This window comes from Sturnus vulgaris, chromosome 19 (assembly GCF_052056855.1).
Source record: "Sturnus vulgaris isolate bStuVul1 chromosome 19, bStuVul1.hap1, whole genome shotgun sequence".
Taxonomy (NCBI): Eukaryota; Metazoa; Chordata; class Aves; order Passeriformes; family Sturnidae; genus Sturnus; species Sturnus vulgaris.
Window position 1 is genome coordinate 3,306,887 of NC_142261.1, and position 26,836 is coordinate 3,333,722.

General features: G+C 40.4%; 2 protein-coding genes across 4 annotated transcripts; both read right to left on the minus strand.

Moving 5' to 3' along the window:
- Positions 1-939: 939 nt before the first annotated feature.
- On the minus strand, positions 940-12,226 carry ZCCHC8 (zinc finger CCHC-type containing 8). Of its 2 annotated transcripts, none has more exons than XM_088175985.1 (14): positions 12,052-12,226; positions 11,189-11,229; positions 10,509-10,583; positions 9,941-10,046; positions 9,206-9,283; positions 8,794-8,897; positions 7,447-7,512; positions 6,386-6,446; positions 6,127-6,272; positions 5,289-5,431; positions 4,524-4,639; positions 3,701-3,784; positions 3,109-3,223; positions 940-2,429 (listed from the first exon to the last, which is right to left on the minus strand). In XM_088175985.1, the coding sequence occupies exons 1-14, from the start codon at positions 12,214-12,216 to the stop codon at positions 1,627-1,629; spliced, it is 2,103 nt and encodes a 700-aa protein (XP_088032111.1). In that variant the 5' UTR covers positions 12,217-12,226; the 3' UTR covers positions 940-1,626. The 2 variants fall into 2 exon arrangements, with proteins under 2 accessions (XP_088032111.1, XP_014730577.2); XM_014875091.2 differs by having other exon boundaries at positions 6,386-6,449.
- A 469-nt stretch (positions 12,227-12,695) lies between these two features.
- RSRC2 (arginine and serine rich coiled-coil 2) lies at positions 12,696-26,573 on the minus strand. Of its 2 annotated transcripts, XM_088175986.1 has the most exons (11): positions 26,436-26,546; positions 23,780-23,936; positions 23,185-23,228; positions 22,186-22,263; positions 20,412-20,624; positions 19,366-19,509; positions 15,931-16,053; positions 15,755-15,834; positions 14,987-15,219; positions 13,655-13,744; positions 12,696-13,369 (listed from the first exon to the last, which is right to left on the minus strand). In XM_088175986.1, exons 4-11 carry the CDS (start codon positions 22,191-22,193, stop codon positions 13,190-13,192), a joined length of 1,071 nt encoding a protein of 356 aa, XP_088032112.1. In that variant the 5' UTR covers positions 22,194-22,263; positions 23,185-23,228; positions 23,780-23,936; positions 26,436-26,546; the 3' UTR covers positions 12,696-13,189. The 2 variants fall into 2 exon arrangements, with proteins under 2 accessions (XP_088032112.1, XP_014730542.1); XM_014875056.2 differs by lacking the exon at positions 22,186-22,263 and having other exon boundaries at positions 20,412-20,602; positions 26,436-26,573.
- Between the last annotated feature and the right edge of the window lie 263 nt (positions 26,574-26,836).

Consider the following 26,836-nt stretch of genomic DNA (forward strand, 5'->3'; position numbering starts at 1 on the left):
TCCCAACAAAGCTTTCTTTAAATGTGTGTAGAAGGTGGAAACAGCACATTATCTTGTTGTCCATTTCTGTTATAAAAATACTATTTCTCCTATAAACTAGGAAGAAAAAAAGCCATTCATTTTAGAATATATGATGAACATTTACCTTGACTTGCTTTCCAAGTGCAACCAAATAAACTGAACTGGTAAATGCTGCAAAAAGATTTCTCAGCCTCTCAGAATTCACACATAAAGGTGATTTGGTTTTGCCTTCCTGTAAAATTTAGGGAGAAAAAAAATGAAAGACAAATAAATAAAAGCTCTAACTGCAAAAAGCCTGGGGTTCTCATAGAGATTCAAATGCAGAGTGTACCAATATAATTTATTTTCAAGATCTTTGTGCAATATGCACCAACTGCAAAGCTGAGAATCTGAAAGAATTAAGTTCACTCTCTAACATTATCTTACAGACAATCCCCTTCCCAAGTTTTTTTGTCAGATACTTGAAAATGCTTTGGTTTACTCTGCTTTACACTTGGCTGGGGAGACTTTTCCTGCATTTCTGGAAGGACTTTACCAGCTCCAAGGAATCCCAACATCAGTTTAGGGCTCCCTCTCTTGGCAACTGAACAATGCACAGTCACTGCAGCCACAGGTCCCTCCCGAGACAAGGAGGAGAAAAAAAGTGTTAGAACAATTAATCAGCAGGATTATAACATTTCTAAGCATTCAGAAGTGGGAGCTCCTCAGATTATGAAAACTGAACGGGTATGGCAAGGTTCTGTTCAAGTAGCTAAGAGAATTTTAAAGTTTCTTGATGAAGAAAACCTGAAGCCAACAGTCCCTAAAATATTTCACTATACTCATCCTCATTTTGCTCAGCTTGTTTTCCCAATTTTCTTCAGCAGCTGATTTTCAAAAATCAGCATTTTGCTGCTTTAGGACTCCAATTAAAAGCTCTTTAGCTAAAAGCTCATTTATTAAACCTCTGTAGACAACCACGAACATGTATGTACAGGCAAGTTTACATGAAGGACGATGCTACAAAAGATACAGAGGCAATTAAAACAGACCCACATAAATAATTTATAAAAATACTTGAAATGGTGAAAATAGCACTGTAATCCCCAATTATTTTCCTCCAATTGCCAGGACTTTGATGTGGGAAATCTTAACATCAGACCTTTTTAAAAACGTTCCGAATATATTAAACTTATCTACAGGATAATTAGCAAAATGTATAAAGTGTAGATTATTGTACAAAGGACAGATATTAAAAAAATCACCAATCCACCTGAAACTCAAGGACAATATAAATCTTAGCCAAAATAATGAACACCAAACCACAAACTCTGCATTTTAGAGTCTCGAGTATTGGCAAATAAAATGCTCTTAACAAATCATCAGTCCTATTATTCCTTAGTGAAAGCATGAAATTTGGGAAAATTCTACATTTTTTGCCTGCATTGGTGGTCCTGGTCAAGATGGAAACCTGCACTGACTTCAATACCAAGGAAGAATAGGGCAGACCTGCATCTGTCAAGATTTTCTCTTTTCCATAAGATGAGGGAGGTTATCTGAGTTTGTAAAACTGGGGGGGAAACAGAAGGGATTTGGGACATAAGAAAACAAAAGACCAGATAAGATTTAAGTCTTTTTCTTTTGTTGGTTTCTTGGGGAATTTTTTAACAGGCTTCTTATCCGTAGATAAACCCCAGTTGATTCTGCCATATTTTCAAATTCAAATGGTGTGATGCCTGCAGCAAACTTGCTCATGTCAGGAACAAATCCAGATTTTTTCACAGATGATCCAGTGCTTGTGGGCACTTTATTACCACCTGTGTTTTCCTCCTCATTCACCTCAGGATTGGGAGCAGGCAGAGTTTCACCCAGCAGGCCTTCAGAAACTGCACTGTCAGCATTTTCCTTCAAGTCAAGCAAACTGTCCTCTAGATTGGGGCTGGGTAGAGAACGTTCATTTTCTGGGATCTGCTCACTGGTGTCAGAAAACTCTGTTTCCACTGAGATCACTTTCTCGGGTGACCTGACTTCTGCAACCAGATCTGCTTCATTCCTGGCTGGTGATGATGTAAGGGAATTCCCAGTTAAAGGTGTGTCAGCAGGAATATCAGAGTCACTGTTTGTGCTCTCTGCCTGCTCCAGAGCTGCCCAGATCAATCTCTGCTGCTCCTCCAGCTCTTCCAGGGTCAGCGTGTCCTCATCCATGACCGAGTCCACTATTTTGGGCTGAGGACTATCCGTGGCAGAGTTTGCTGGTGGAGCAGTCCTGGGGAGGGGAGAGTGGGTGGGTGTGGAAGGCTGGGGGGGAGTGAGTGGGGGTGTCCCTCGTGGCACGGGAGGAGGAGTGGACATGGATGGAGATCCAGGTGGCAGCGGAGGTTGGAACTGAAAACTGTTGGGAGTTTGAGATCTCTGTGCCCCTTCCAGATCTAGAAAGAACGAAAAGACACCTTTTAGAACCTGAAATCTGACCAGGAAAAGAATCAAAGTCCCAATTTTTTGATTAAATACCAGATTTACATCTTCTCATCCTTGGTTTTCAGCTGAGACAGAACAAACTTTGTGAGGGTTTTCATATCCACCAAAATGATGGTTTTTTGGGATTTTAACTCTGCCAGCCATTCCACACTGAGACACACTGAAGGATTCCTCATGGCAGATTTCAAAAGAAAAGCCAGAAGTTTCTCCAGCTGTTCTAACACTTAACATCGAATCCCCCTTTGACTTTGCCTCATTTTTAAGAAGCTGTAAGCTTGCAAATTCATGTTATTTCATCCAAATATTTAGGGATTTGGGGATCTTAACAGAAGTTTCTTTAGGATGCTCCTGAAGTAAAGAGATCAGAATTTTTAACATAACATTGCAATTGCTCTGAGCACACCTGAAACCTCCTGCTTGGTACTGGAAGATACAAAAACCACAGTGACAATCACAGCAAATGTCACTGCAGCAGGACACTGCTGGCCTCTCTCAGCAGCCTTTACTTACCACCAAAACGACTGCTAACACACTGGCTTCTCCTTTTAACTTTCACATTTCAATTCAGAGCAAGTTAAGTCGAAAATAAAAGTTGAAACTAGGAAATAAAAAAAAGCAGAATGACTGTACCAGAATCCAGGTCCATGTCAGCTGCTGCTATCTCTGAACTGTCTTCTCTTGGTCGTTTGGAATGATGAGACTTTGATTGAGGTGCAGCCCTTTTGCTGCTGGATTTTGGACTTGGCTGGAGAGAAATTATCCACAAAACCAAAAAGAATTAGTATTATACCATACAGGGTAATGTTTCCAGCTGGAAGAATTAAAGCAATTTTGTAACTACACAATCACTTAGGGACCCAGTGTGTAAACAGACACTGACATTTGAGGGATGTCATGCCTATGGAAACTAAGCTTCTCATTTATTTGGGGAGTCTGGAACTTCCAGGCTGTGTAAATTCATAGCAATTTTTTTCCAAACTGCTTAAAAATCTTTGCACAACTGGGATCTGTTTATATTAAATGAAATAACTGAATTCATTTTAAACATTAAGCCATTTTTTTTGTTTAAACAGGTAAGCCAAATGAGCATTTCACCCTCACTAGTGTCAATAAAAAGTCTGTCCCCTTGTGCAGAAAGAAGATACAAGCAAGAAATCAGCATGACCTACACTAACTAAAAGACAACATTAGGGTTTTTTTGGTAACAAGGAGATATACTCACCTCCTGAAAATTAGAAAGGTAGTGAGCAAAAACATCCTTCTGTTGAGATGGCTGCATGGGGATGGAGCCAAACATCTGCCATTCCTAGAGCAAAAAGAAAAAAAAAAAAGAGAAAATAGAAATAATTGCATAGGGTTAGTTAATAACAGAACTTTGGTTAATAACACTGAATGAAAAAATACATTTGGAGGCCACTAAATGGGCAAATGTAAAGGTGTAAAGTGCTTCTTTTTAATGCACAGGCATTGAGATCAGTGATGGAATTCACTGAGAGGAGGTTAAAATGCTTTTGAAGATAAAAGTGCAGCACCCACAGGAGATTTCTTATGTGCTCTGTGCTTAAGAGGGCACCCTCTATGTGGTTCTTCTGCTATGACTTGTTTAATTCCAGTTGTTACTGACCTTTGCAGAAGTTGTGCACTGACTGGTGTGATGTTATTTTTTGTGATCAAAATTGTATTTATGGAAACACCCACAGCGATTTTCATATTCCAAGAACATTCAGGAAATTTACATGTATGGAAAAAACAGCCAAGGAGTTTTGTGTTTAAAAAATATCAAACTTAAAACATAAACCACAACACTTCCAGACTCCTGTTGGTCTCATAATGGAAACAATCCCCACAGAAGCACTGTCAGACCCAAGCACAAGAATCATGACAATCATCAGTTGTCCCATTAATTACAACCCTCAGCCCCAAAGTAAAGGATTAAAAAGAGACTCTTAAAAGGAAATTCAGATGCAGAATACAAAACATTAACTTTTGGCTAAAAGCAATTCCTGTCACTCGACATGTTTAGAAGGCAGAGAACAGCTACTCACATCTGGGATCCCACTGGGAGTGGAGATATTAAAGCCTGGATAATTGACCAACTTAGACACATCATAAGTGATACGTCTGGGCTGGGGAGAGGAGCCATCTTCTGCTTCAACTTCACCTACAACAGAATAAAATTATTATTGATGTTAAAACAGAGGTTTGAATGTAAGTATTGATAGAAGGTTTTGAAATCCCCAGAGGCAGGAACAGTGACCAAATCCATCAGATACTGCATGAACCCTACCCAGAAACTCAACTGGGTATTCCCACACAACTGCTCCTCATTGCTACCTTCAGAATTTGGCATCAGGACTGTTGTGAGATGCAGCATAAATCATGGTCATTAGCAAAAAGATGGTAAATTACTTAAACTGGGTTCCAAGAAATGTGTTGCTTTCTTGCTGGTGGTTTTGTTCCTATGTAAGAGTAATTTATTGAGGACTATGGCTTCTTTCATAACATGTAAGAGAAGGGAGAGAAAATTGGACAATAAGAGATTTGCAAGTCTTGCAGTTTTACAACTCCAGGTTCTAACAGTGAAATCCCACTTTTGCAATGCAACTCTTATGGAACTCGTTCTGTTGTCACATCACAGCTGATAAAAAACCTGCATGATCACATTAATAAAATAAATCAGTTTTCAACTTTCTCCCCCTTCCACGAAGACGATGAAGGTTTACAAAGCAGCGATTTTATGACGTGCTGAGCAGGGTGCAGCCAGCACACAGGCTCACAGTAAAGCTGCATTCCAGCCCCGCAGTGCTCACCTTTGCCATCGTACAGAGCCAGTCCCGAGTGCTCCATCTCGGCCTCCTTGAGCCAGCCCGGGGGGTAGCCCAGCTGCCGCATGCGGTAAATGAACGGGGGCAGGCTCTTGTCTGTCACACCCAGGGCGTCCTGAAGGACCCCGCTGAGCCGAGAAAACAAACAAAGAACAAAACGTCACCCAGAAAAATAATTCCCCTTCGTTACTGACAAAAGGCTGTGAATATTTTGTGGAGTTTTAGGTCAGACTGTGTTGGGTTGCATTTCAACCTCAGATATAGTAACTCTAGATGAAAATCAGCTCTGATATGAAATATAACTTGTTGCCTCGCTGATATGCTTAAACACTTTTTTAGATTTAATTCTACACCAAGAATAACCCACTTGACCTGCTCCTTCTGACTCATGGCCTTGACTGCAGCTATCAACAGGAAGGGTGGACCTTGACACTGAATTTACTGGTGATTTTTTTGGAGACTGCCACACAATACTGTGATTTCTCTGAACATTCTGAATAGAGAGGAAGGGACACTCACAGCTGAAAATTTGCAGACTTTTGAATACGTTTTTAAGAGGAACATAATAAATTTGCAATTTGAGAAGTCAAAGAATAATATTTATCTCCCTCCATTAGAGGAAGGGTAGGACTGTCAAGGTAGCAGTGAATTTTTATTTGAAAGATATCCCTGCAATTTATTCATATTCTATTTAGAAAATTCAAACATAATACACTCATAGTAAAGAGCAGCAGATGGACTTAATGAACTCTGGCAATTAAAATCTGGCACTCCAAAGGCAGAAGAGGTATTCCAAAAAAGCAAATGGAAAGAAAAGAGATACCTAATTACTCCTGGCTTAAATTTTCCAAACCTCTCTTCTACTTCTTCTGCATGGTAACGCTGCTGAAAATTCTGATTGCCCGAATCACCACCACAAGCTTCCAAAAACTCCTTTCTCTTCTCATTTATACGAGCTGCATTTCGTGGCTTAAAGATAATACAATTGGGAAGTTTAGAGTTGGACAACTTACAATTTATGCACTCCTTCACCCAACACAAAGCTTGGAGAGCAGCAGGCTTTGGAATACTGGTGACTTTACCTTTGGGCAGTCCTTCATTTGATGATCTTCAGAACCACAATTGAAACAATGAGGTTTGGGCCTGCTTGAAAAATGCACAACAAATTAAAACTGAAAGCAAAACTTTGCAATGTTCAATATTCCTCATTATTTTCATTCTTGACAGATTTTGAGGCTTACACTTGAGAAAGACAAAACCAAAAAGCAATGAATGCTGATGTCATGTGCTGTCTTCTGCTTCTCTTAAATTTCTATCAATGCTTAAATAGAGAATGCTGCTGATTTCACAGTGCTAAGGAGAACATGGGAAATGAGGAAAGGGCAGAGGGAAATAGGAAATGGTATTATCAGAGGTCAGATCCCTTCCACAATACTGGGAATCAGTCACCAGCAAAAACAAACAGTAGAGCACAACCATTTCTTTGGAAAGTCCTGGCCCACAGTTTCAAGTAATGCATTTTGTGAAGCTGCACTGAAAACCTGGAATGGAACTGCAGCTGGCTGCAACTTAAATCTTCCTTTACATGCACACTGTAAAGTGTGCAAAGTTACTGGGGTGAAATACCAAGATTTGAGAGGAAGATTTATTTTCTGAACATTAATTTTTACTGCATTGGGATGGGAACCAGAAGTGGAGACAAGAAGTGTGGCACAAGTGTCCAAGGTAACTCCAGCTGGGAACTGAATTCCCTTCACTTCTGACCTCCCATAAACTGTACACCATCAACTCTCACATCAGCCTGTCTTAAAAATCTATCAAATAGGCAGAGAACAACAATAACAACAACAGGAGTTGTTCTACAGAGCAGTAACCATGACACAGCACCAGTGCAAGGGTGACAAACCAATCACTATAAAGACAAGAAAAAGAAGAAGTAAGTATAAAAATTCAGGAAGTTTTCACACACTGACTTTAGGCCCTTCCTAAAGAAACTCAATAAAAAACTGCAATGCTCAGCTCTGGTTTATTTAATTTAAATTTAAATACTCATTGCTCAAGTATGTCCAAGACACTGGGCAATAATCACAGAGTGCATCTGAACTTTTCAGCTCAAAACTTTATATTTAAGAATAATACAAACCTTTTGGGTTTTACTTGTATTTCTTGTCCATCTAGGGAGAGAATCTGGCTGAAAACTTGCTGATATCTTTAGATTTCAATAAGGAATTGCTACTGGATGAAGCAAAATTTCAATTTTGTTTAAAATATCAATGAAAACTTAATAGTGCTTTGAACAGAACACTGACTCATCTGCATTAAGTTACAAATGGGTCCTTGATATGAAGTCCTGGGTATAAACTATAAAATGATATTTACTATAATCTATTTGCTATAAACTTATGCTGTTTCCTTCTACAAATTTCTACCCAATATTTTATCAGCACTTGCTAAACCTACAACCCTTTTGTTTACAGGCAGAGATTTCCAGATAATAATTCTGAAATTCTTCACAGCAATCTCATTAAACCACATTTTGATAAGAGTTTCAAAATGACAGATTCACTGAGAGCAGTACTTTGCTCATTTAGAAGCCAGTGCCTGATGAACCATTTCCCTCAGAATCAGTTCAGCCACACTTAACTTGGCATTTTAGGAGAAATTCCCATTAGGCATCTATTTCCTTCATCCAGAGGTTGGGAGATTGTAAATTGGCAATTTATGTTCAGATATAAGTAATTTTTTAACACTGACATGACCTTGATGACAAGCTTAAGAACTGGATATTGCAGAAATGAACTCTGAAACTTCTTCTTGTCCTGAGTCTTTCCAGGACAGAAGCAATACTGGAAACCTGGGGAGATGATGTTACTTGAGAAATTTCTTGTCCAATTTCTTTTGTCATAGAAGACATCAATATCAAAAAACATTTCAGTATTTGCCAGCTTTTTTCAGCATTTCCCTCAATTCCACTTTTATAACATTGGTTTTAATTAACAATAAAGGACCAACTGTAAAATGGATGCATGTTCAGAGCATACCATAATTAGATTTTTATAAAATACTTTCTCTCTAGCTCCCATATTTGGAAAAAAAGAATTTTACAGCATGTTTGAGTTTCCCAAGCCCTTTTCTTCTCCTAAAGAGTGGATTTTATGGAGCAAGAATACTTATTCAATCTGCAACAAGCAGTCATTCCAAACCTGATGAGGGACTGGCCAAGAAAATCCCTAAATTCACAAGATGTATTTATGGGAATTAGGCATTCACTCTCAGGAAAGCAATCAGCAAGTCAATGATATCAAAATACTTCTTTGTTTAGAACAAAAAAAGCCATTAATGACTCATTAAATCATCCCATCTATAATGACTGGTATGGTTTTGATAGAAACACACAAACTACTGAAGAGAATTTGAGTTCAATTTACCCACTGGAATTCTTTGGATTTGACAAACAGAAAAAATAAAGGTGTTTTAGCAAACAGGATACTTAGGTATTTCCCATCCTTCTGTCAGCTGTGGATTCTCATTTAAAATAGGCTGTCCCAGTTTATCAAGACAAAAATTGGTAAAATACAGAACACTTCCTACAACCTGTAGAAAAAAAGTCAGAGAATTGTCAGAAATGTGTCAGTATTTAGGTGAGATTGGTAGCATTTCTATACATTTACACTGCTTGAAATACTTCCAGGCTTTTTTCCCCATTCTGTAAGAATTTACAATTAATACAAGCCCAAACCTGCACACATAAGATTTTTTTGCACTGATGTAGCCCAACCATGCTGAATTTAAATTTCATTTATCAGTGTAATAATAGTACATCTTATTTTAATGGCAGTGTACATTGAATGTGGAGAATGAAGAGTCAGACCTACCATGGAAGTGAACATTCAAAAACTTACACTAAAAGCTTCTTTCACTTTTTTAGCAGAACTCGAGCTGGTTCCTTTACAATCCTCTTCCAAAACAACGCTGGAGGGCTGACAGGGAAAAGAAAAATATTAATTTAAATTAACAGAGCTCCTGAATGAATGATGTAAAAGGCAGAGAATGTGGGGTTCAGCTTCTGTCCTTTCACCAACAGCAGGATGGAGATTCCCACATCAGTCATGAAGCTTTCCACTGCCCAAAGCAGGACACAGCTCCTTGCTAAGGCTTTCTCTGATGACAAATACACTGCATAATTCTCATTCTCATCAAAAAAGCTGAGGGAAAGATGGGAGAGAAATGTGCCATTCCACCTTTTCACCCACAATGACTGTTTAGAATTTAAATTCTAAACTAGGAGGAGAAAGTGCAGATTTTCAGGTTCTGTTGTTTTTTTGGTTTCTTATATATCCTCAGAGTTAGGCTAAATACTCTCAGAAGAGGATTCATTAAGCTTTCTACTTAATTATTTAAACCAACTTATTTTCTTTCACTGAAATTTCAATAGGGACAATTTCCAAGAAGCATTTTCGTGGGCAAAAAGGATCTTTCCCTTGTCCTGGGCTCTATTTTTTGGGAACAAACCGTTGTACATTTGTTTGACAACTGCTTGGTTTGATTTTTGCTACTGTTTAACAGTGCAATATTTCAATTTTCCCATTACAGAGATGGAGAAGAAGCATTTTATAACAATCAGAGTTTTAAGGTACCTGTGGCTTAGCATTCAAATGTGATTTTTCTTGTTCACTTTTCTTCTGCTCTTCATATTTTTGAACTAAACTATAAATAAAATCTTCAATTTCTTGATGATACCGCCTAGGATGAAGTACAAACACATGAAACCATGAGCAAGGCTGAAACAAAGAGAAGATGTCTCTTTTCTTAAGCATTTAGCATTTACCAAATAACTTTAAAAAGGGGAAAATTCAATTCTTTTTTCTCCCCCTCTCAACCCCCACCAACACAAATGCAATCTGTTATTAGACAGCACCTGAGTGTAGCAAAAAATGTACTTAGAGGCAGGGAAGATTAATTTCTTATCTTTTACCCACAACATTCCTGAAATTCAAACTGCTCTTCAGACTCACTCCAAATTCCTGGAAGTCACCCTTCATTCCATGATAAAATCAGATATTGCTAATGAACAGAACTCCTGTTGTACTGCCATTATCCCTTCTCCTCTCCCTTCAATAGTTTATGTTATTGAATAAAATCTACATCCCCAATTTGGGCACAGCACAGTTCCTGTCAGAATTGTTTTTTCTTGAAAATACTTACTTAGTAATGACATTGTTCATAAATAAAATCTGCAGCAGAGGTCCATCAACTTTGGGGTTTTCCACTGAGATCCCACTAGAACAGCAGAGAACACAGACAATGGGTACAGTAAATATTCCCCACCACTCTTATCCCAGCTGAGTCTGGACCCCACAGAGGGAGGAAGGTTTGGTCAATATAAAATCTGTATTTTTAAGAAGTTCCTATCCACTTAAACAGAAATTATCCTCTCGAGCAAAGAAGGTTGGTGTGAGGTGGAAGGAGAGCAAAACACTCCCACACTACAGAAATATTTAATTCTGTATGAACAGAGTTCTCTAAGAGAGAATCTTCTCTAAGATTCATTCAAGCATTTGAATGCAATTTTTCCTCACTCCTGAACTTTACATTAAAATTGTTTCCCTGAAGACCAAGTGAGTTTCATTAAGAAGATAACACAAAAATAAGTAAGAATTAAAGCAATACCAAGTGAATTCCTGCTATTCAACTCCAAAAGACTTTTCAGAAACTGGAATGGAATTTTATAAGCCCAACACTGAGCAGGGATTGGGACATGGAAATAAGATGTAGCAGATGTTACTGCAGACAGCTTTTACCTTCGATAAACTCTATTTATACACACATATAAATAAGTATATTCTCTTTATATAATTCAGTGTTTCAGGTCAGCATTAACATACCTAGGGCGAGTCAGAATTCTCAGCTTCCTTTTGAGTTCCTGATGTTAACTTATTGTTAAGGACTACGATTTTCTTTGGAAGACACAAACCCACACCCAAAGCAAGCAAGAACACACCAAGCAAGAATTTCACAGAACAACGAAAAGGGTTTCAGTCCTTCCCTTTCACTGCACACGGGATTATTTGAAAATCCACCTACTGCTGAAGAAACACAATAAACAAAGAAATTTTTAAAAAAGAGGACTAGCTATGACAATCCGAGCAGCGCCATTCCTTACATACAATGATTGCAGGAAGAGATTAATATTTTATTTTTAAAATATCTGTGATCATCACCAAAAGTAAGGTAATGGTAGCACATATGTGCTTGTAAATGGGAAATAAATTATAACACATTTCAGATTCCACTCTGCTGCAGCGGCAAACCCAAAAACCCTTTAGGAAACCTGTCACAATTCAACTACTAGAAATTATCTGTAGCTGCGATAAAACGGATTGTCAAAGTGAACACACTTTGTCTGCTGTCCCTGGAAAAGCAGAAGGCAGGGATTCAGTGACAGCCGTTCCAGCAGCCGTGCCCGCATCCCGGGGCTGAGCTGGAGCGGCCGCTCCGAGGATAAAAGTTTCTATGGAAAACGTGCTCTGAGGATGGGAGCACACACTGGGCTCCCCTCACCGCCCAGCTCAGTCCTCTCCCCCTTCGGGCCCCGGCGGAGACCGAGGGCTCCTTCCCGCAGAGCCCCGGGGAGAAGCCGGAGCGTCCCTGAGGGCCGGGACCGGCTGGCCCGGAAGGGAACCGGCAGCAGCAGCGGCGCGCCCGCCTTCCCCCGCCCCGGCGCGGGCCCTGCCTCTCCCGCCAGGATATTCTCCGCCCTCAGCCGCTGCACCGTCTCGTCGCGATCGCGCAGCCGCTGGTAGAGCTTCAGCAGCGGGTCCGGCTCGTCCACGGCGGGCGGCGAGGGCGGCCCGGGCTCGCCCTCCAGCTGCCCGAAGAGCTCGCGGTCCCCGAAGTCCACCTCCGCCGCCATCTTGGCCGCCGCAGGAAGGGCGGGGCGGAGGGCAAAGGGCGGCGGGAAGCGCTGGGCGGGAGGGACGACGCGCGCCGCGGACTACAACTCCCAGTGTGCATCGCGGCGGCGAACCACAGAGGCAAGTGGCTGCGAGGCGCGGTGCACGCTGGGAGGTGTAGGCGGCGTGTCGCGGAACCAGCCCCGCAGCGCTTGTCGTACTCACAATGGAGGACGCGCTCCTGCCTCCAGAACCGGCACCGCTCCCGGTTTTGGAGTTTTTCTTCCTCTTCTGAGAAGAGGTGAGCGGTGAAGAGAGATGGGGCAGCAGCAGCGTGCAGGACAAAAATATCTGAAGTAGGATGTGTGCAGCAAGGCCCCTCACTGCAGTATTTTAGGCAAATCCTAATTCAAAAGAACCAAAGCAAAACCTCCTTAAGCTTTCCCTTCTCCTAACTGGCTTACGGAAGTTCAGCCCAAAAGAAAAATTACTATATAACTTTAGAGAAAAAAAATGTCTTTATTATTAACCAGTTTTTCTGCACTGGATTATGTGCCTATTGGCCCAGACCGCTAAATAACATCTACACAATGTTTCTTTCATGTTTCAAGAATTGAAAATAACTGTACAAGGTTAAAGTACAAAAGTACACAAGACAGTGGACACGAAATATCCATGTATGAGTTCATCCCATCTGCTGCTTGGTTTGAAAAGTAGAACTTTAACTAAAAAATACTGTCCTCCTCTAGTTCTGTCAAGTTTAATGGAAGTGGGTATAACCTGATTACAACACTAACACCAGTATCACTAATCTGATATTTACAAAAAAAATTGTATTTTTCAATAAATTAAAGTCAATGCAACACCCATGCAAGCTAGAATGCTAGCTTTTTGGTGAACAAGGACCCAACATGTGAACAAGAACCTTCCACAGTCCCAAACTTCAAAACAGCCTTTTTCGTTTTGTTTTTTTTTTTTTTTTTTTTCCATTTTTCAAACTGCATCCATTCCTCGCATGGAAGATGTGAACCCCAATCCCATTCCTCTTTGCGTGTGAGTCTGTGATCTCGCCATTTCATACTGTGCATCCAGATTTCTGAACACCTCCTCCTGCTGCTTCAGTGTTTTGTAACTCTCCTCATCCACGGAACTGCAGCCAGCTTCATCCTCGCTCTGGAAACACAACACAAACATCAACTGTGGGCAAGTGAGCTTCACTCATTTTTACAGGAGTAAGAATTCAAGCATTTGGGTTTATTGCTGCAACATTCTAGAGCAGATTTTCTGTGTCAAGAAACACACACAGGCCTTTTCCCAGTTGAATTTAATTCAGATTTAGATGCTGCTTCTGAACTTAATAAATACTTAAAAGCTCTTAATTACATCAGGTTAGCTTATTAAAAGTTAAATCATTATCCTACAATTAATAAACTTAATTGTATATTCAGAATTCTTTACCTTAATGCCCATCAGTTTTCTGAATTTGACATTTTGGTCCTTGTTTCCAAAATTTAGTTTTTCCCATATTTCTGCAGACTGTGATTTATCCTGTTCAGATTAAAAAAAAAAAAAACCAAAAAAACACGTCACCTTTTTACATAACATTCCATTAACAGCACAATAGAGCAGCAAGCAAAGGAGCAGTGCTAAAGACAAAGCCCATCTGTACCAGAGCTGGAGGTAAAAGGTTTCCAAGTCTGCCATTGCTCCTGCAGCATCCTCACAGGAGCTCTTTGGGAGGGAAGCCTACCTAACCTCTGTGTCCAAAACACAGCTATGTTCCTTCCTTTGAAACTTCAAAAGGTTGGAATTCAAGCTTGAAGTAAATTATGGAAAAATGAATTTGTTTATTGCAACTAATCAATATAGAGCATAATTCAGGAAGAAGTGCCCAGAGAGCATTCAGGGTTCTCCTGCCCTCCCTCCCTTTTGTCTCCCACCATTGCCATGGGAACTGGGCTTGTTTTCCACATCTTGTCGAGCAGTCTGGAAAGGTAAGAGAGCTTGTTGTGTAACTGCTGCAAGATGGAAACCAGCCCAACAAACACTTCTAATACCAGAGTAACAAAAGACAAAAATACAAATATTAAAGCAGCCATTTTTTCCACAGTACCAGCAGGCAAAAGCTCCACTGAAATCCAAAAATTTTCAGAAAAAGCAACTGCCAGAGGTGCTGTTCTTATTTCACTAATTGCAAAGGCAAATTTGACAAGAGCACAAAAGCCTGAAGGCTTATTTGTATTTACGACTTTTGTTAGGGTTAATATTGCATTATTCTGCTCCTGAAAAGTTACCAGCAAGGTCGACAGACTGGTCTTTGAAATCTGCAATTGGAGAGGACACAACCACCACATGAAAAATCTCTACAGTGCCAAAAAGAGGTTATTCATTCCATACTTTAGCCATCCCTTCCCAGCAAAGGGAGAGCATCTGGATTTGATGTATAGCTGCAAGTTGTAGGTAAACTCACAAAAATAACACTAAGATCCGACTATACCTCTGAAGCTTTATGACATTTGGGATTTCCTTGAGTCTTGTGTCACAACTATTTATCACTGAAGGACTAATGACCCTAGTCCTTTCACTCCTAAATCACAGAATATTCTTAGTTGGAAGGGACCCACAAGGATCATCGAAGTCCAACTTCCAGTTTTACTGAAGTTTTACTTCAGGTTGGTATTAAAACTTGCTATGAGATAAGAAAGGTGGAAATAAAACTCATCAGCATCCTTAAACTGAGTGCAAGATATCCCCAAACGAGTTAATGAAGGTAAGAAAAGCCAACATTACCCCTTCCTTTTTGCCTTGCCAAAGCATCTTCCGCTTCTTCTCTTGCTCAGCAAATTTCATGGGGTTCACTGCTGCTGGGTTGTAATAGCTGGGCACAGCTATGCCAGTCTCTGCCAGTGCCTTGGCCTGGAGTGCTGCCATCTGAGCTGCCATGGCGATCTGAGGGGTCACTTGTGTCCCCGATGCCAGCAGAGCGGCGACGTTGATGACGGAGCCTCCCGTGGCTGCAGCCGCTGAGGAACAAAGGGAACTTGCTAGAAAGAACTTGGGACTTTGGGAAACAACCCCAACACACAAAACCCTATCACCAACCTGCCCCAGAACCTAACAAAAACCACTTCCATTCAATAGAAGTTGGAAGTGCACAGATAACAAATGCATTATAAAATTCATGTGATTTCTCAACTAAGGAACATGTCTCCAGTTTTAGTAAAACAGAAACAAATGAAGCTAATGCACCTTGTGGTTTTAAACACCCCTGAGCAAGTAGCAGCCCAATGACCATCATAAAATCATGTAACAGCCCAACATACATTTTTCTTGTACACTAGCAAGTAATAAGAAATCTCAATCATTTTTGTTGGGGTTTTGTTCCTTATTTTTAGTTTTGGATTTTTTAACATTTCCTAGTTCTTGCTGTGTTTCTTTTTAACAATTAAAGACAACCTGTCCAACTGTTGGATAAGACTGCAACACTCCTGTAACATAAGCCTATCTATCTTCCACTCACACTTTTCTTCAAGAATTAATCTAATACACAAGCACTACCTGCAGCCATTTCCTGTTGCTTCTGTTTTTCAACCATTTCCTTCTCTCTCTGTTCTTGTAATTTCTTTGCTCTTTCCAGCCTGGAGGTACACGAAAATAAAAATATTTAGACATGCAAAATCAACACCAGGAGCTTATTCTTGTCACATATGATTAAAACCACCACGATTTCTGACCTTCTGGCTAAGGCTTCCTGTGCATCCATAGCTGTGTTTCGTCCCCGGAAAGGCGGCGGGCTCGGACTCCGGCTGTGGCTCCTGCTGAACCTTCGGGGCTTTTCAATTCTTTTCTTTCGCTCTCTGTAACCAAATTTAACAGTTGCTAAAACAATGAAGGTACATATGCAGCTTAATATTTCATAAAAGATTTGATCACAGCATTGAAAATTTGCTTTATGGTTCATTTGGAGCTGGAAAGCTTTCAGCGAGTTTATACTACAACAGTAGCCTTGTAAGAATACAGAACTAAAACTGAAGATTTCCAGCTGTAGCAGAATGTGCAATTCTGGGTATTCATTTATTCTTTCATACTCACAAATAGATCTGCTCTAGAGACTTTAAATCCTAAGAAAAATCGGGTAAAAATTGCAAGAGAACTTGAATTAATCAAGCTATAAGAATGTTTTAAAACCATAAGAGACCTCAAAGCACTGCAATTATGTTAATAAGGAGCATTTTGAAGAGGCCCAATTTCAGAAGTGCAATAGTACTTCAGGAAATTACTATTACTCTCCCCACTGTATACTCTTCCCTAAATGTGCTTTGAGGGATTCTGCTAAGCTGAACATGTGATTTTCCTTGGGTTTCTCTTGGGAAGAGAACGCTGAAGCATGAATTACCTGGAGCCTGACCATCTGAAAAGAACCCAGTTAAAATGTGTTTTTAAGCAAAATACCAAAACATTCCAGTTCAACTCTTCTTCACTAACCTTCTCCCCACCTCCTTCCAAGCAGGAGTCAGTGTTAGGACATCTGTATCTAATCCCATCTAAACGACAGCTACTCAACACATATAAAAAGTACTATGAGCAGCAGTTCTCTGTGCCAGGATCACTATCTACAGTACAAGAGAGAAGGGTTTATCCCAGTTTAAGCCTCTGACACTGGTGCTCCAAACAAAGAATGCACAGACACTGGAAGTGCTCAACAAAGCTTAATTTACAGCAAATACCACTCACACTTTTCCCACATTTGCCATAACCAGTAAGTTGACGTGCACAAAGCTGTTTTTGTTATTTTTTAACTTAAATGTTATTATCACCCATTTGGGGCAACAGCTAACTGGGGATAATGGCTAACTTGGCAAGAGCCACTTTCCATGGCATTCAGATATTCTCTTTCTTCTGTTTGCAACCTGAGCAGCATCTACAAACATCATGAAATGCAGACTGAAGTTACAAAAAGATCCTTCTTTACATGACAAATCTGGTAGAATACAAAGGAGGCAAGACTTATCTTTTCAGAGAAGATGACAAGATGCAGATTCAGGCACTGGGAAGTGACAGATCTGCATTCCTGAGATAAGATGTAATGCATGTTTCAAAGATACCTTCATTTTTCCCCGTGCTGACTATTGTTGTTTGGTCTTGTCTTTGGTCTGTGATGCTTTATTGCACTGGTAAACATCAAGGAAATAAATATTTGAGCTTTTGTATTGAAGTATTTCCATTTGAAACAAGCAGCTGGTGTCACCTAGCATTTAATGAGAGCCACACCACTAAAGAACTGCCAGGAGGTTCTACAAACTCAAAAGCCAAAGGATTGCTTTAAATGCCCATGAGGACAGATCACCTGAAAATCTGAGCTTGAGATTATGCAAAGAACCATCAAGAGAAGGTCAAGCTCTGCTATTTACAAATGCTTCTGTCACAGCCTGCTCACTGTTACACAACAAAAACTACAAGTCAGGAATGAAGGAATTCCTTTCACAGGTGAGTTTTAACAGGGTCGATTTCCACAATGTGGCTTGTGCAGAGTTTGCCTTGAGGACTGCCCTGTAAGTCACCTCCTTTTCCAGGCTTTGTCTGAGCCCTGAACTCGATGAAGTGTTCTACCTCCAGATAAAAAAGATTTATGCCTCATTTACTTCCATTCTCTAGGATCTGTGAGACAAAACAGTACTTAAAATGATTCTTGCAGTATGTCCACCAGCATCCCACAAGGCCTGTTTCCACTTAGAGAAATTCCTAAGCTATGACTATCCCTTACATTTTCTTCCCACATTTGATGTTTCAGGTAATTTGAATTCCACTGCAGAAGCCAAAATCTATTCTGGGACACAAAGTTTTCATGGAGCCTTTACACACCATGTTCAAAGTGACTTTTAAACAGAGCACATTATCTACAGTAACTGGAAAAAATGGGGAGCTGAAGCCTTGCACAACATGCTGAATGTAGTTTAAATACCATTAAATGCAAGTAACGTGTACCAACTGCAGACCCAGCTCTACTCACCCCAGCTCAATGTTTGGTAGAAAGTGCCTGCCAAAAACATGACACAAACCACGTAATTCAACTACTTCTTCAGAAAGGGAAGTCTTCTGAACAGTTTCACAAGGGATGTTGCAGCATTACACGAGTGTGATTGTTAAGACTCCAATGTTCCACTGTAATGCTGAGTAGTCATAACCAGTCATAGAAAAATTTAAAATATTCTGGTGAAAACACTATTAAGAGAACTGGAACAGTCAACACTTTCTTGCAGCTCTGCAGGGACCCTGATTTTTATTGAAACTACTTTCAACAAAACATCTGTAGCAGTGATTAAGTTGTATTTCAGCTTCACCATTGAGAAAATCTTACAACTCATTAAGAATGCAAAGGTGATACAAAGACTCCACAGCAAAATACTGAATGCATTATCAGTATTGAAAAATATTAACTTCTGTACAGTGATGGAAGTGGCAACTCCAGTATATCCCAGGTGAGATATGGAATCTTAGCTCTGTCAAACAGACCCAGACCAAGCCAGTACGTGTCTAGATCAAGTGCTTCTAGAATTTAAAGAAGAAAGCACTCGGGGAGAAAAATTAACGTGAGAAATATTCTCAAACTGAACCTTGACAGAGAAGCTGGTAATCACTAACAATGAAGAGTACATTCACATCAGAAATAACCCATCTAAACCGAAATTTATCTTAACACCACACCAATTGCCACTTCACAGAAAAATTAAGTTAACTTTGTGGAGCTGATCAGAATTAGCTTCTGATCTGTGTATCTGCTCTGACAGCCAGTGATTCCCAGTCAAATTTTCCTTTTATCCTATGTACACGAACTGAAGGGATAAATACAGCAGTGTGCCAACCACACTACTATTGTACCTAAAACAGGAAAGGGTCACCTGTATCTTATTCTTCAGTTCTTCCCACTACTGCTATCTAGAAGTCACACTATGCAAAGCCAAGAGCTTGAGACACTTCAGCTGTCTAGGACAAATGTTTCTGTAAGACCAGGAAAACCACCCAGTCCTGAACCCAATCTCAGTACAGCTGAGAAAAAGCCAAAACACATTTAACTGCACTGAACAGACATTAACTGGCAAACCCTTCACATCAGCCCACCACACAATGTCCAACCAAACATCACCACGTACATGGAAGGTAACACTTACCTGCTTCTGCTCCTAGTTCTGCTTTTACTTCTACTTCTATGTCTGTGTCTAGATCTTGATCTAGAGCGAGATCGGATGCGTCGCTTTCTCTCTCTGCTGCGGGATCGGGATTTTTTCCTATCGCGACTTCTACTGCGATGACGTCTGAAACACACGCCCCGAATTCTTACACGTGTTCTCGTGCTCAAATGCAGTTTGTACTTCAGGACTTAACACATGGGCTCGTCACCACAGAGAACAATACATCAGGCAGGGTGGGGACACTGCAAACTACACATGGAAATGCTCATGCCTAGAACAGGCTAAGGGATGAAATGGGAAAGGAACCAAGCCCCAGCACCAGCCACAACTGAGCTGCACAGCGTCTGTAAATAACGATGCTCATCAATGCTGTTTTCAGTTGTTCATTAAAGTGTACATCTCAAAACAAACAGCCAAACTAATCTGATATAAGAGTCTTAAATCCAAGGCAAAACAACCCTGCTCCTCTCCATGGTATCCTGAGACCTTTGGGAAGAGGTGCCCAAGTTCCAGCTTGTGACTCACATCCTGTCATTAGCCAAAGCGTGTCCCTTGCTACCCTGTTTGTTGCACATCCCTCAGTTACAAAGGGAGAAGTTCTGCTGGCAGCAGCCTGCTTGTCCCAGGCAATTTTCCTACCCTCAGAACGTGCTGGGTAGGCCACCAGGCAAGGAGGATTGGCCAGCACTCCCTCTGAGGAAGCCCATGATTTAGGAGGTAAAGAGCCATGTCACTATAAGGTGTATTTGCTTTCTTGTCACTGACAACACATTAAATACATTTAATATTCTGTTCAGTATTTTCTGCACCAATTATAACATCCCTATATAAAGTCTTAGTGCTATTTTGTAATCTTATTTTGAACCAATCTGCAAAAAAACTACCTACAAATGCACTACTCAGTGGAAACTGAAACATGCACTATGAGCTGATGCTTTACACTAAGTCAGGAATAGAATTCTACAATAATTCCAAACATGGCTTTTGGAAATGCACTCACACAGTAATCACGTGTAATAACTTACCTGTCCCGAGACCTGGATCTGGAATGACTCCTCCCTCTGGATGACTTTCTCTCTTTGCGTTTATGCCTCTCCTCACCATTTTCAGATGAATTTAGGCTATCTCTTCCCTTGTCAGAAGAATGCTCTTTGTCATTGTGGTCTTCAGATTTGTGCTTCTTGGAGGACTTCTCTTTGGATTCATGTCTTCTTGCCTGTTTTAAGAAGAAGTTGGTTCTTTCAGGAAAATAGTGCAACAAAGAGAGTTAGTATGGGTATCAGAAGATAAAAATGCTAAGTTGTGATGCAACATTAGTAACCTTAGGAGTGTGACTCAATCATGAGCCACGGCTGCTTTACCTAATGCCATCAACTACCCAAAGTTGCAAAAAGCACACTATCATTTTTCCCCCTTTTCCCTCCTCCCACTGTCTATAAAGGATTTTTTAAGGTATCCATCCAGGTATCTTTACAGTGCTTCCATGTTAAGACTCACAGCATTGTAACAAAAAAACCTGTCATTTTCAGTTACTGTCTTCATTCCAAGCACTTAAGTACCTATCTTAAAGAACTTGACAATTTATGAATATGCATATATAAAAACACAGTTGCAGTGACTATTTAATATTTGCCTGAGTCTTCCACGTAGTAAGTTACTAAAATCCACATGTAGTTCCAGACAAACTATTTTGCCTAGAAAACCAAAAAAATCTTCTAGTCATTGTTAGGTAATCATTTTCTAGAGCAAAACTCTCTTCAGTAACTTCCAACAGTTTTTACAAAGCAAAGTGATAATTTACATGGCTGACATCCCATTTTTAGTATTTCAAATGAACATGCATCACTCAGACTTCCCACAGTAGTTTTAAATTACAGGTATGCTGCTCCACTATACCGCAATTCCTTCCTGCAGTGCCTTTTTAAAAAAAAAAAAAAAAAAGATTCCTTTTTATAGCTGCAATGCCAAAAATATTTAGCAAGGTCAGGCCTGATTTTTGCCAGTGCTTTTCTTAGAGACTAAGTCATGACATCAACATCCTTACAAAAGCATAGCCCACTTAAGTCTTCTGTTTAAATAATGTTCTGTTCAAGTCACAAACTAAGCATGATACATTCATTTTAGATAAACCCCAATTATTGAAAAGTTGTTTGGTTTTCTTGTTTATCTAAATCTGTTAAATACTCATAAAACCTTTTCTTCTATCACAACTCTCTCTCAAATGAGTCTGGAGAAGATGCTGTAATTGGTTTATACCACTTGCTCAAGCCTAATTCTTCATTAATATGTATCGAAGTATATTTGATTATTGTTCTTCAAATAAACAAGAATATTAGATAATTTTCCTGGTTTCACAGTATTTTATTCTTAGCTCCTTTAAAATAACAATTGTTACATCTAAGGTTACCTGTACACTAATTTTAAGTATATATTTATGTAAGTAGTTGTTCTCACATACATACTAAGAAGAACTATTGATATTCAGCATTTAGGCTACAGAGAGCTTAATCTTGTAAATGAGTGACAACAGTACAGCTACTGTGGGAGATCATTTCTCATCTGTTCACTCTGCAAAACTTAAAAGCTGCTAAATAAATCGTGTAAGATTAGATCCAACAGCCTGGCAAAGCACTGGACAGGATTTTAAACACTTTTTCTTTTAATAATTCAAAAGAGTCTTAGAAATTTTTTTTAATCACATCTTTCAGACACACACTTAGTAATAAAACCACCATTATATCCCATAACGGATTTAAGATATTTTTAAGGGAAATATGAGTTTGAATGACTAATAGTTACCTTATCATGAAGTAGGCTTATAATTTTGCTATCTGAGTCTGCAGCGTCTTCAGTTCAGTCTCTTCGCGCATTAGCACGCTGAGTATGATTTATTATAGAAATGTTATCATGTGAGCTAAACAATAAATTATTCAATTTCACAAAAACTCGCCTAGATTTTTCTTTCCTCCTTTTTTTTTTTTTTTTTTTTTTTTAACAGAGCTTCCATTGGAATGGGGGAAGGAGAAGTTCCTGACCCAGGTTTGAAGTTAAAAAGTGTCTTATCTGTCCCAGCCTCTTGCCCCACATGGCTTAAGCTTCTTTATGACTATTTTGATGCTCCTGCTTTGCTTGTTTCAGCTCTTCTCTGCTGTGTGAGCCAGTTATTTTTAAGGCATTATTGATGCTGTCTCTTCTCACTCCCCTGTATATTCACACTCACACTTATTCATTTATCTTAAGAGACAGCCCTCTGAAATTTTTGCTGCTACTGTCACATTTCCAGCTGACTCAGCTTGTTTGCCAAGCTATGACAGCCTTTACAATTAAAGGATGTAATAAACAGAGCTCAGTCCGGTGGGGAATTATTTTTAACACACCTAAGTAGACAGGTATGTATTATTCAAAGTCCTGAACACTGTCCAGGAACAAAGCCACCCAAGGCTTTTGGATAATGGAAGCTCTGTAAAAGTGATCAAGAACACCATTCTACTTCTCCACACGAACTCTCTCTTTTGGCTGTTTCCACAAAAATTTAAAAAATAAAAAAAAAATTTTAAAAAAGAAAGAAATTAAGTTACTAGTTTCTGAAAGCATTTTCTATAAAACTATTACCTTGTCAACATGATGGCTGCAATCATGCTTCACTATGAAAGGCTCTCCATATCCATTTTTAAGTTTAAAGTTTTCAATTTCTGGTACTTACCATAAAGTCATTTATAAAAGTTTACACATATGTGCATTACTACAAGATACTTTTTAAGAAGTACAATTACCTAAACGCTACAAAGTGTTAATTACCTCTTTGCTTCTGCTGCGGCTTCTGTGTTTTCTTCCTTCAGTATCTGGAGAGAAAAACATTTACTGTCATTTACCAAGATAAAGAGATCACCTAGGTATAATCTTTCTAGCTCTTTTCAATTATTCCATCCCTTCAAGTCAAGATTTAAAAAGCAAACAGCATTATTTGAATATCTATTGCAGAAAGCAAACCCTGGCTGTTAGTCCCAGTGTTTTGCATTTGTTTAAGCTCCAAAACTAACAGTGAAAAACTAACCCACACCATACTCCAATCATGTTCTTCTGCCACATAACCTTATTCTTGCTGTAACTATGCAAAAGTATCCCAGTCGATGCTTATCTAATCAAAAGGAAACAAAATGGGACAGTTTCCTGTTTGGTGTGGTCTGACCGTGTCTCCCTGTCCCTGATCCCCTCAACAGTGATAAGACCTTTTCCCTCTGCAGTTTCAGTATTTAGGATACACCCCAAAAGTTAGCAGATCCATTTTCTCCCAAATCTAACAAGTTACTAGAACTAAGTCAGCCTATTTTTGTCAAAATTGCTTCTCAGAGAATTCAGCTTTACAAGCAATTTGCTCCCACCAAGACCATACCTGACTTTCGTCTTCTTTCCCTTGACCGTGAGCGTGATCTCGAGTAATGATGCTTTGATGTTCTGGGAGAACTGGAGGCATCTGACTGTTCCTTTTTCTTCTCTCTTTCTGGAGAGGATTTTTCTGGGGCTACTCCATCTCGTTCTGTATCACTACCCTACACATGAGGACAGAATTTTTAAGAAACAGAAGCTTAGGACTGAAAACCAAGAAAAAAAGCAATTTACCTCGTGCTCCCTTTGCAGATATATCTAATTTATTTTTTTTGTAAAGACAATACTCTTTTCACCTCATGCTCGGGCAACAGCTTTACAGACTTGCAGTGAACTGTGCAACAGCATGTAGATTGATTTGTGAAGATTTTAATAAAGAGAAGTGATATAAAGTTCACATTTTGCTCTCTCACTTTGTTAAACTGTTCTTTACTTTTTCCGTGTACTTCTAAGAGTATCAGTAACACTAAACTCTGAGTTTTCTCTAAATGGTGTTTGTAGGTCAACCACTTTTTGGCATTTCCATGACCAGGAACTTAAGGCCAAGGCTATCCCAACAGATCTGAGTGACCTGACAACTTTGGGCATTACTGAGGCACAGCACAAGATCCCCAGAGTGCTCTGAAGCATGGAATGAACTCAGAGGGGAAATGCAGTAAGGTGTGACAGTGAGACAGGTCACTATGGAATGAGGAAACACCTCAAGAGCATCTCTGCAAAAATATTTATTTGTATGAGAGCACACACAGGTCACTACCCCTATCCCAAGATCACATTTTTTTTCTGATAATGAAAACCAAGATGTTCCTTCCACTCCTAAAGCATCACCTAGGAGGATTAAATCAAAAAATTGATTTAGTGAAATCAAGATATTCTGTGACTGAGTGTGTGAGAGGTAAATGAGTACAACTGGTGTACAATGCACTGAGAAGAACAGAGTGAAAAAGCACACACTGAGAAGGTGAATGTGCTTTCATTAATGATTTTACAGGCTCACTGCTCTTGCTCTGATCTCCTCTGTCCAAACCTTCTGGACAACGTGGGGCTGCAGAAGATGTCACTCGGGACATCATTTGGCCCAGAATTGCTATTGAGGAAGACAATTTAATGTAGCAGAGAACTTGAACTTGCAGTTATCCAGCTGCAACTGGCAGAACAGTCTGCAAACTGAACAAAACACGGGAAAACCTCTCAAATGTTCATTAATATCCATTGCTCTGAAGACAATGCAGTTACTTTTTCCTAAACCACAAAAGATATTCCAAATTGTCATTAATACACTGTATGCTAATGGCAGACTTTCTTCATGACATGCTACAGGTAAATATTTGGATTTATATTTCAGCTACTACTGCTTACATTTTGAAGTTACTCGAGAAGGAGAATACCAGCTATGAGTGTAAATTAACTGGGATTTAAAACACACTAGGCCAAGTGAAACTGAGCCCACTGCCATATTTTCCAAGGCTACCAATCTCATTATTTACACAGTGCTGCTCATTAGTGCCCCTGTGCTCTACACCTGAGGGAAATCTCTGCGCTACAAAGAAGAACAGCAATTAAAAACCTGACAGAATTCACTGAGATTATTCTCAGTTCTCAGACTGGCCACAGGCTCGGTGTTACCTTGAATAAGCTGCTCACCTACACTTTAGAGGAACTTCTAAATATAGCAGCAGTATCTTTCATCTAAGTGAAAAATCAAAGTATGTAATTAAAGTCCTTTTACAGAAAAAGGTATCATGCTCTTATCAGAGTTAAGTTATGTAACAACAACGAAAAAAAAAATCATTAAAAAAGAATTCTCCAGAAGTTTACAGTCCCCCTGTTCTGTTTCACCACTAGTCAAACTTTCGAGACAAGAACTTTAAATACCAGACTAGATATTGCAAAATGCTTTAAGTCAACTCTGAAGAATTTTATCACTTTCAAGCCCTGTTTGTTTGTTAGTTTTTTTCTTCCTGGGGTTTTTTAACAATCAAAACTATTTACCAACTTTTGAAAAAATTAACCACATCAAGTTAACTCTCTGATAACTCTTACTAACTCTTAAACCCAGCTAGGGGTGAAATACCTTCATACGTTACCAGATCACAGAATTCTTTCAGAGAAAATAAAGCCGCACTTAGACCCTGATTGAACGTGAAGGGCAGTGATAACTACAGCAAAGCCATTTCCCATCGCTATTAACCATAAAAAAGAAGGATATGAGCGAATTAATTGAACGCAAAAAAGCCTGGGACCAAACACAAAGAAAAAGGGCTCAGAAAACGAGAGAAACAAAAAATTAACATGGCACAGACACCAAGTCGCTCCCCTCACGGAGAAGCTTCGCCCCACAGTCGCCATGAGAAACGCCAGTACGGCCAGAGCGCTTCCCCCCAAAGCCATGGAACCACCAGGGCTCAGTCCCAGGGAGTCTTCTCCTCTCTCCAAGCCCCGAGGAACGAAACAGAAACTTCTGGAGACGGGGATTGAAGCGGTGGGCGCAGCGCGGCCGCTCCTCCCCGAGCCCATCATGGCGCCGCAGCCGAAGGCGCGGCGGGCGCCATTTTGTGTCTCCGCGCACACGGCTCCCGACCCGGCCCTCCCGGGCTCTGCTCCCCCCCCAGCGCCTTCCCCGCCACCCCCGCCTCAAATCCCCGGCAGCGACCGCCGCTTACCGCCATGACCGAGCGCCCGGGCCACCGGCCCTCAGCAACGTCTTCGCACGGACCGACCTCCCTCGGCTGCGCGGCCACAGCGATCGCGCGCGGCCCCGCCCGCCCTCACTGCGGGTGCCCGGATGTGGCGCTGAGGGGGGAGCGGGGGGGGAACGCGGTGCCTTGTGGGCCGGGGCGGTGCGTTCGCGTTCGAGGAGGTTTGGCCGCCGCCGCGATCCGTTGAGCCCGTGCCGGCTCCCGCCAAATTGAAACCCAGGAGCGGCTGAGGGGGCGCGGTCAGGGGAGCCGGGGGACCCCGAGGGCACCGGAGTGTCACCGGTGAGGGGATCGGGGGGTCCTGAGGGCACCGGAGTGTCACCGGTGAGGGGTCGGGGAGACCATATGGGCAGAGGTCCCTCTGG

What these genes read in the sequence shown, in the direction of transcription:
- ZCCHC8 (XM_014875091.2), bottom strand. Translation starts at nt 12,216, where the DNA reads ATGGCGGCGGAGGTGGACTTCGGGGACCGCGAGCTCTTCGGGCAGCTG. An exon ending in AGCGGCTGAGGGCGGAGAAT is followed by an intron (nt 11,230 to 12,051) that starts ATCCTGGCGGGA and finishes ATAAGTTAACAT; the next exon opens with CAGGAACTCAAAAGGAAGCT. An exon ending in AAATGAAGGACTGCCCAAAG is followed by an intron (nt 6,273 to 6,385) that starts GTAAAGTCACCA and finishes ATTATCTTTAAG; the next exon opens with CCACGAAATGCAGCTCGTAT.
- RSRC2 (XM_014875056.2), bottom strand. An exon ending in GCCGCAGCAGAAGCAAAGAG is followed by an intron (nt 20,603 to 23,184) that starts GTAATTAACACT and finishes TTCTTAAAACAG; the next exon opens with GCAAGAAGACATGAATCCAA. An exon ending in AGAACTAGGAGCAGAAGCAG is followed by an intron (nt 16,054 to 19,365) that starts GTAAGTGTTACC and finishes ATTTGGTTACAG; the next exon opens with AGAGCGAAAGAAAAGAATTG.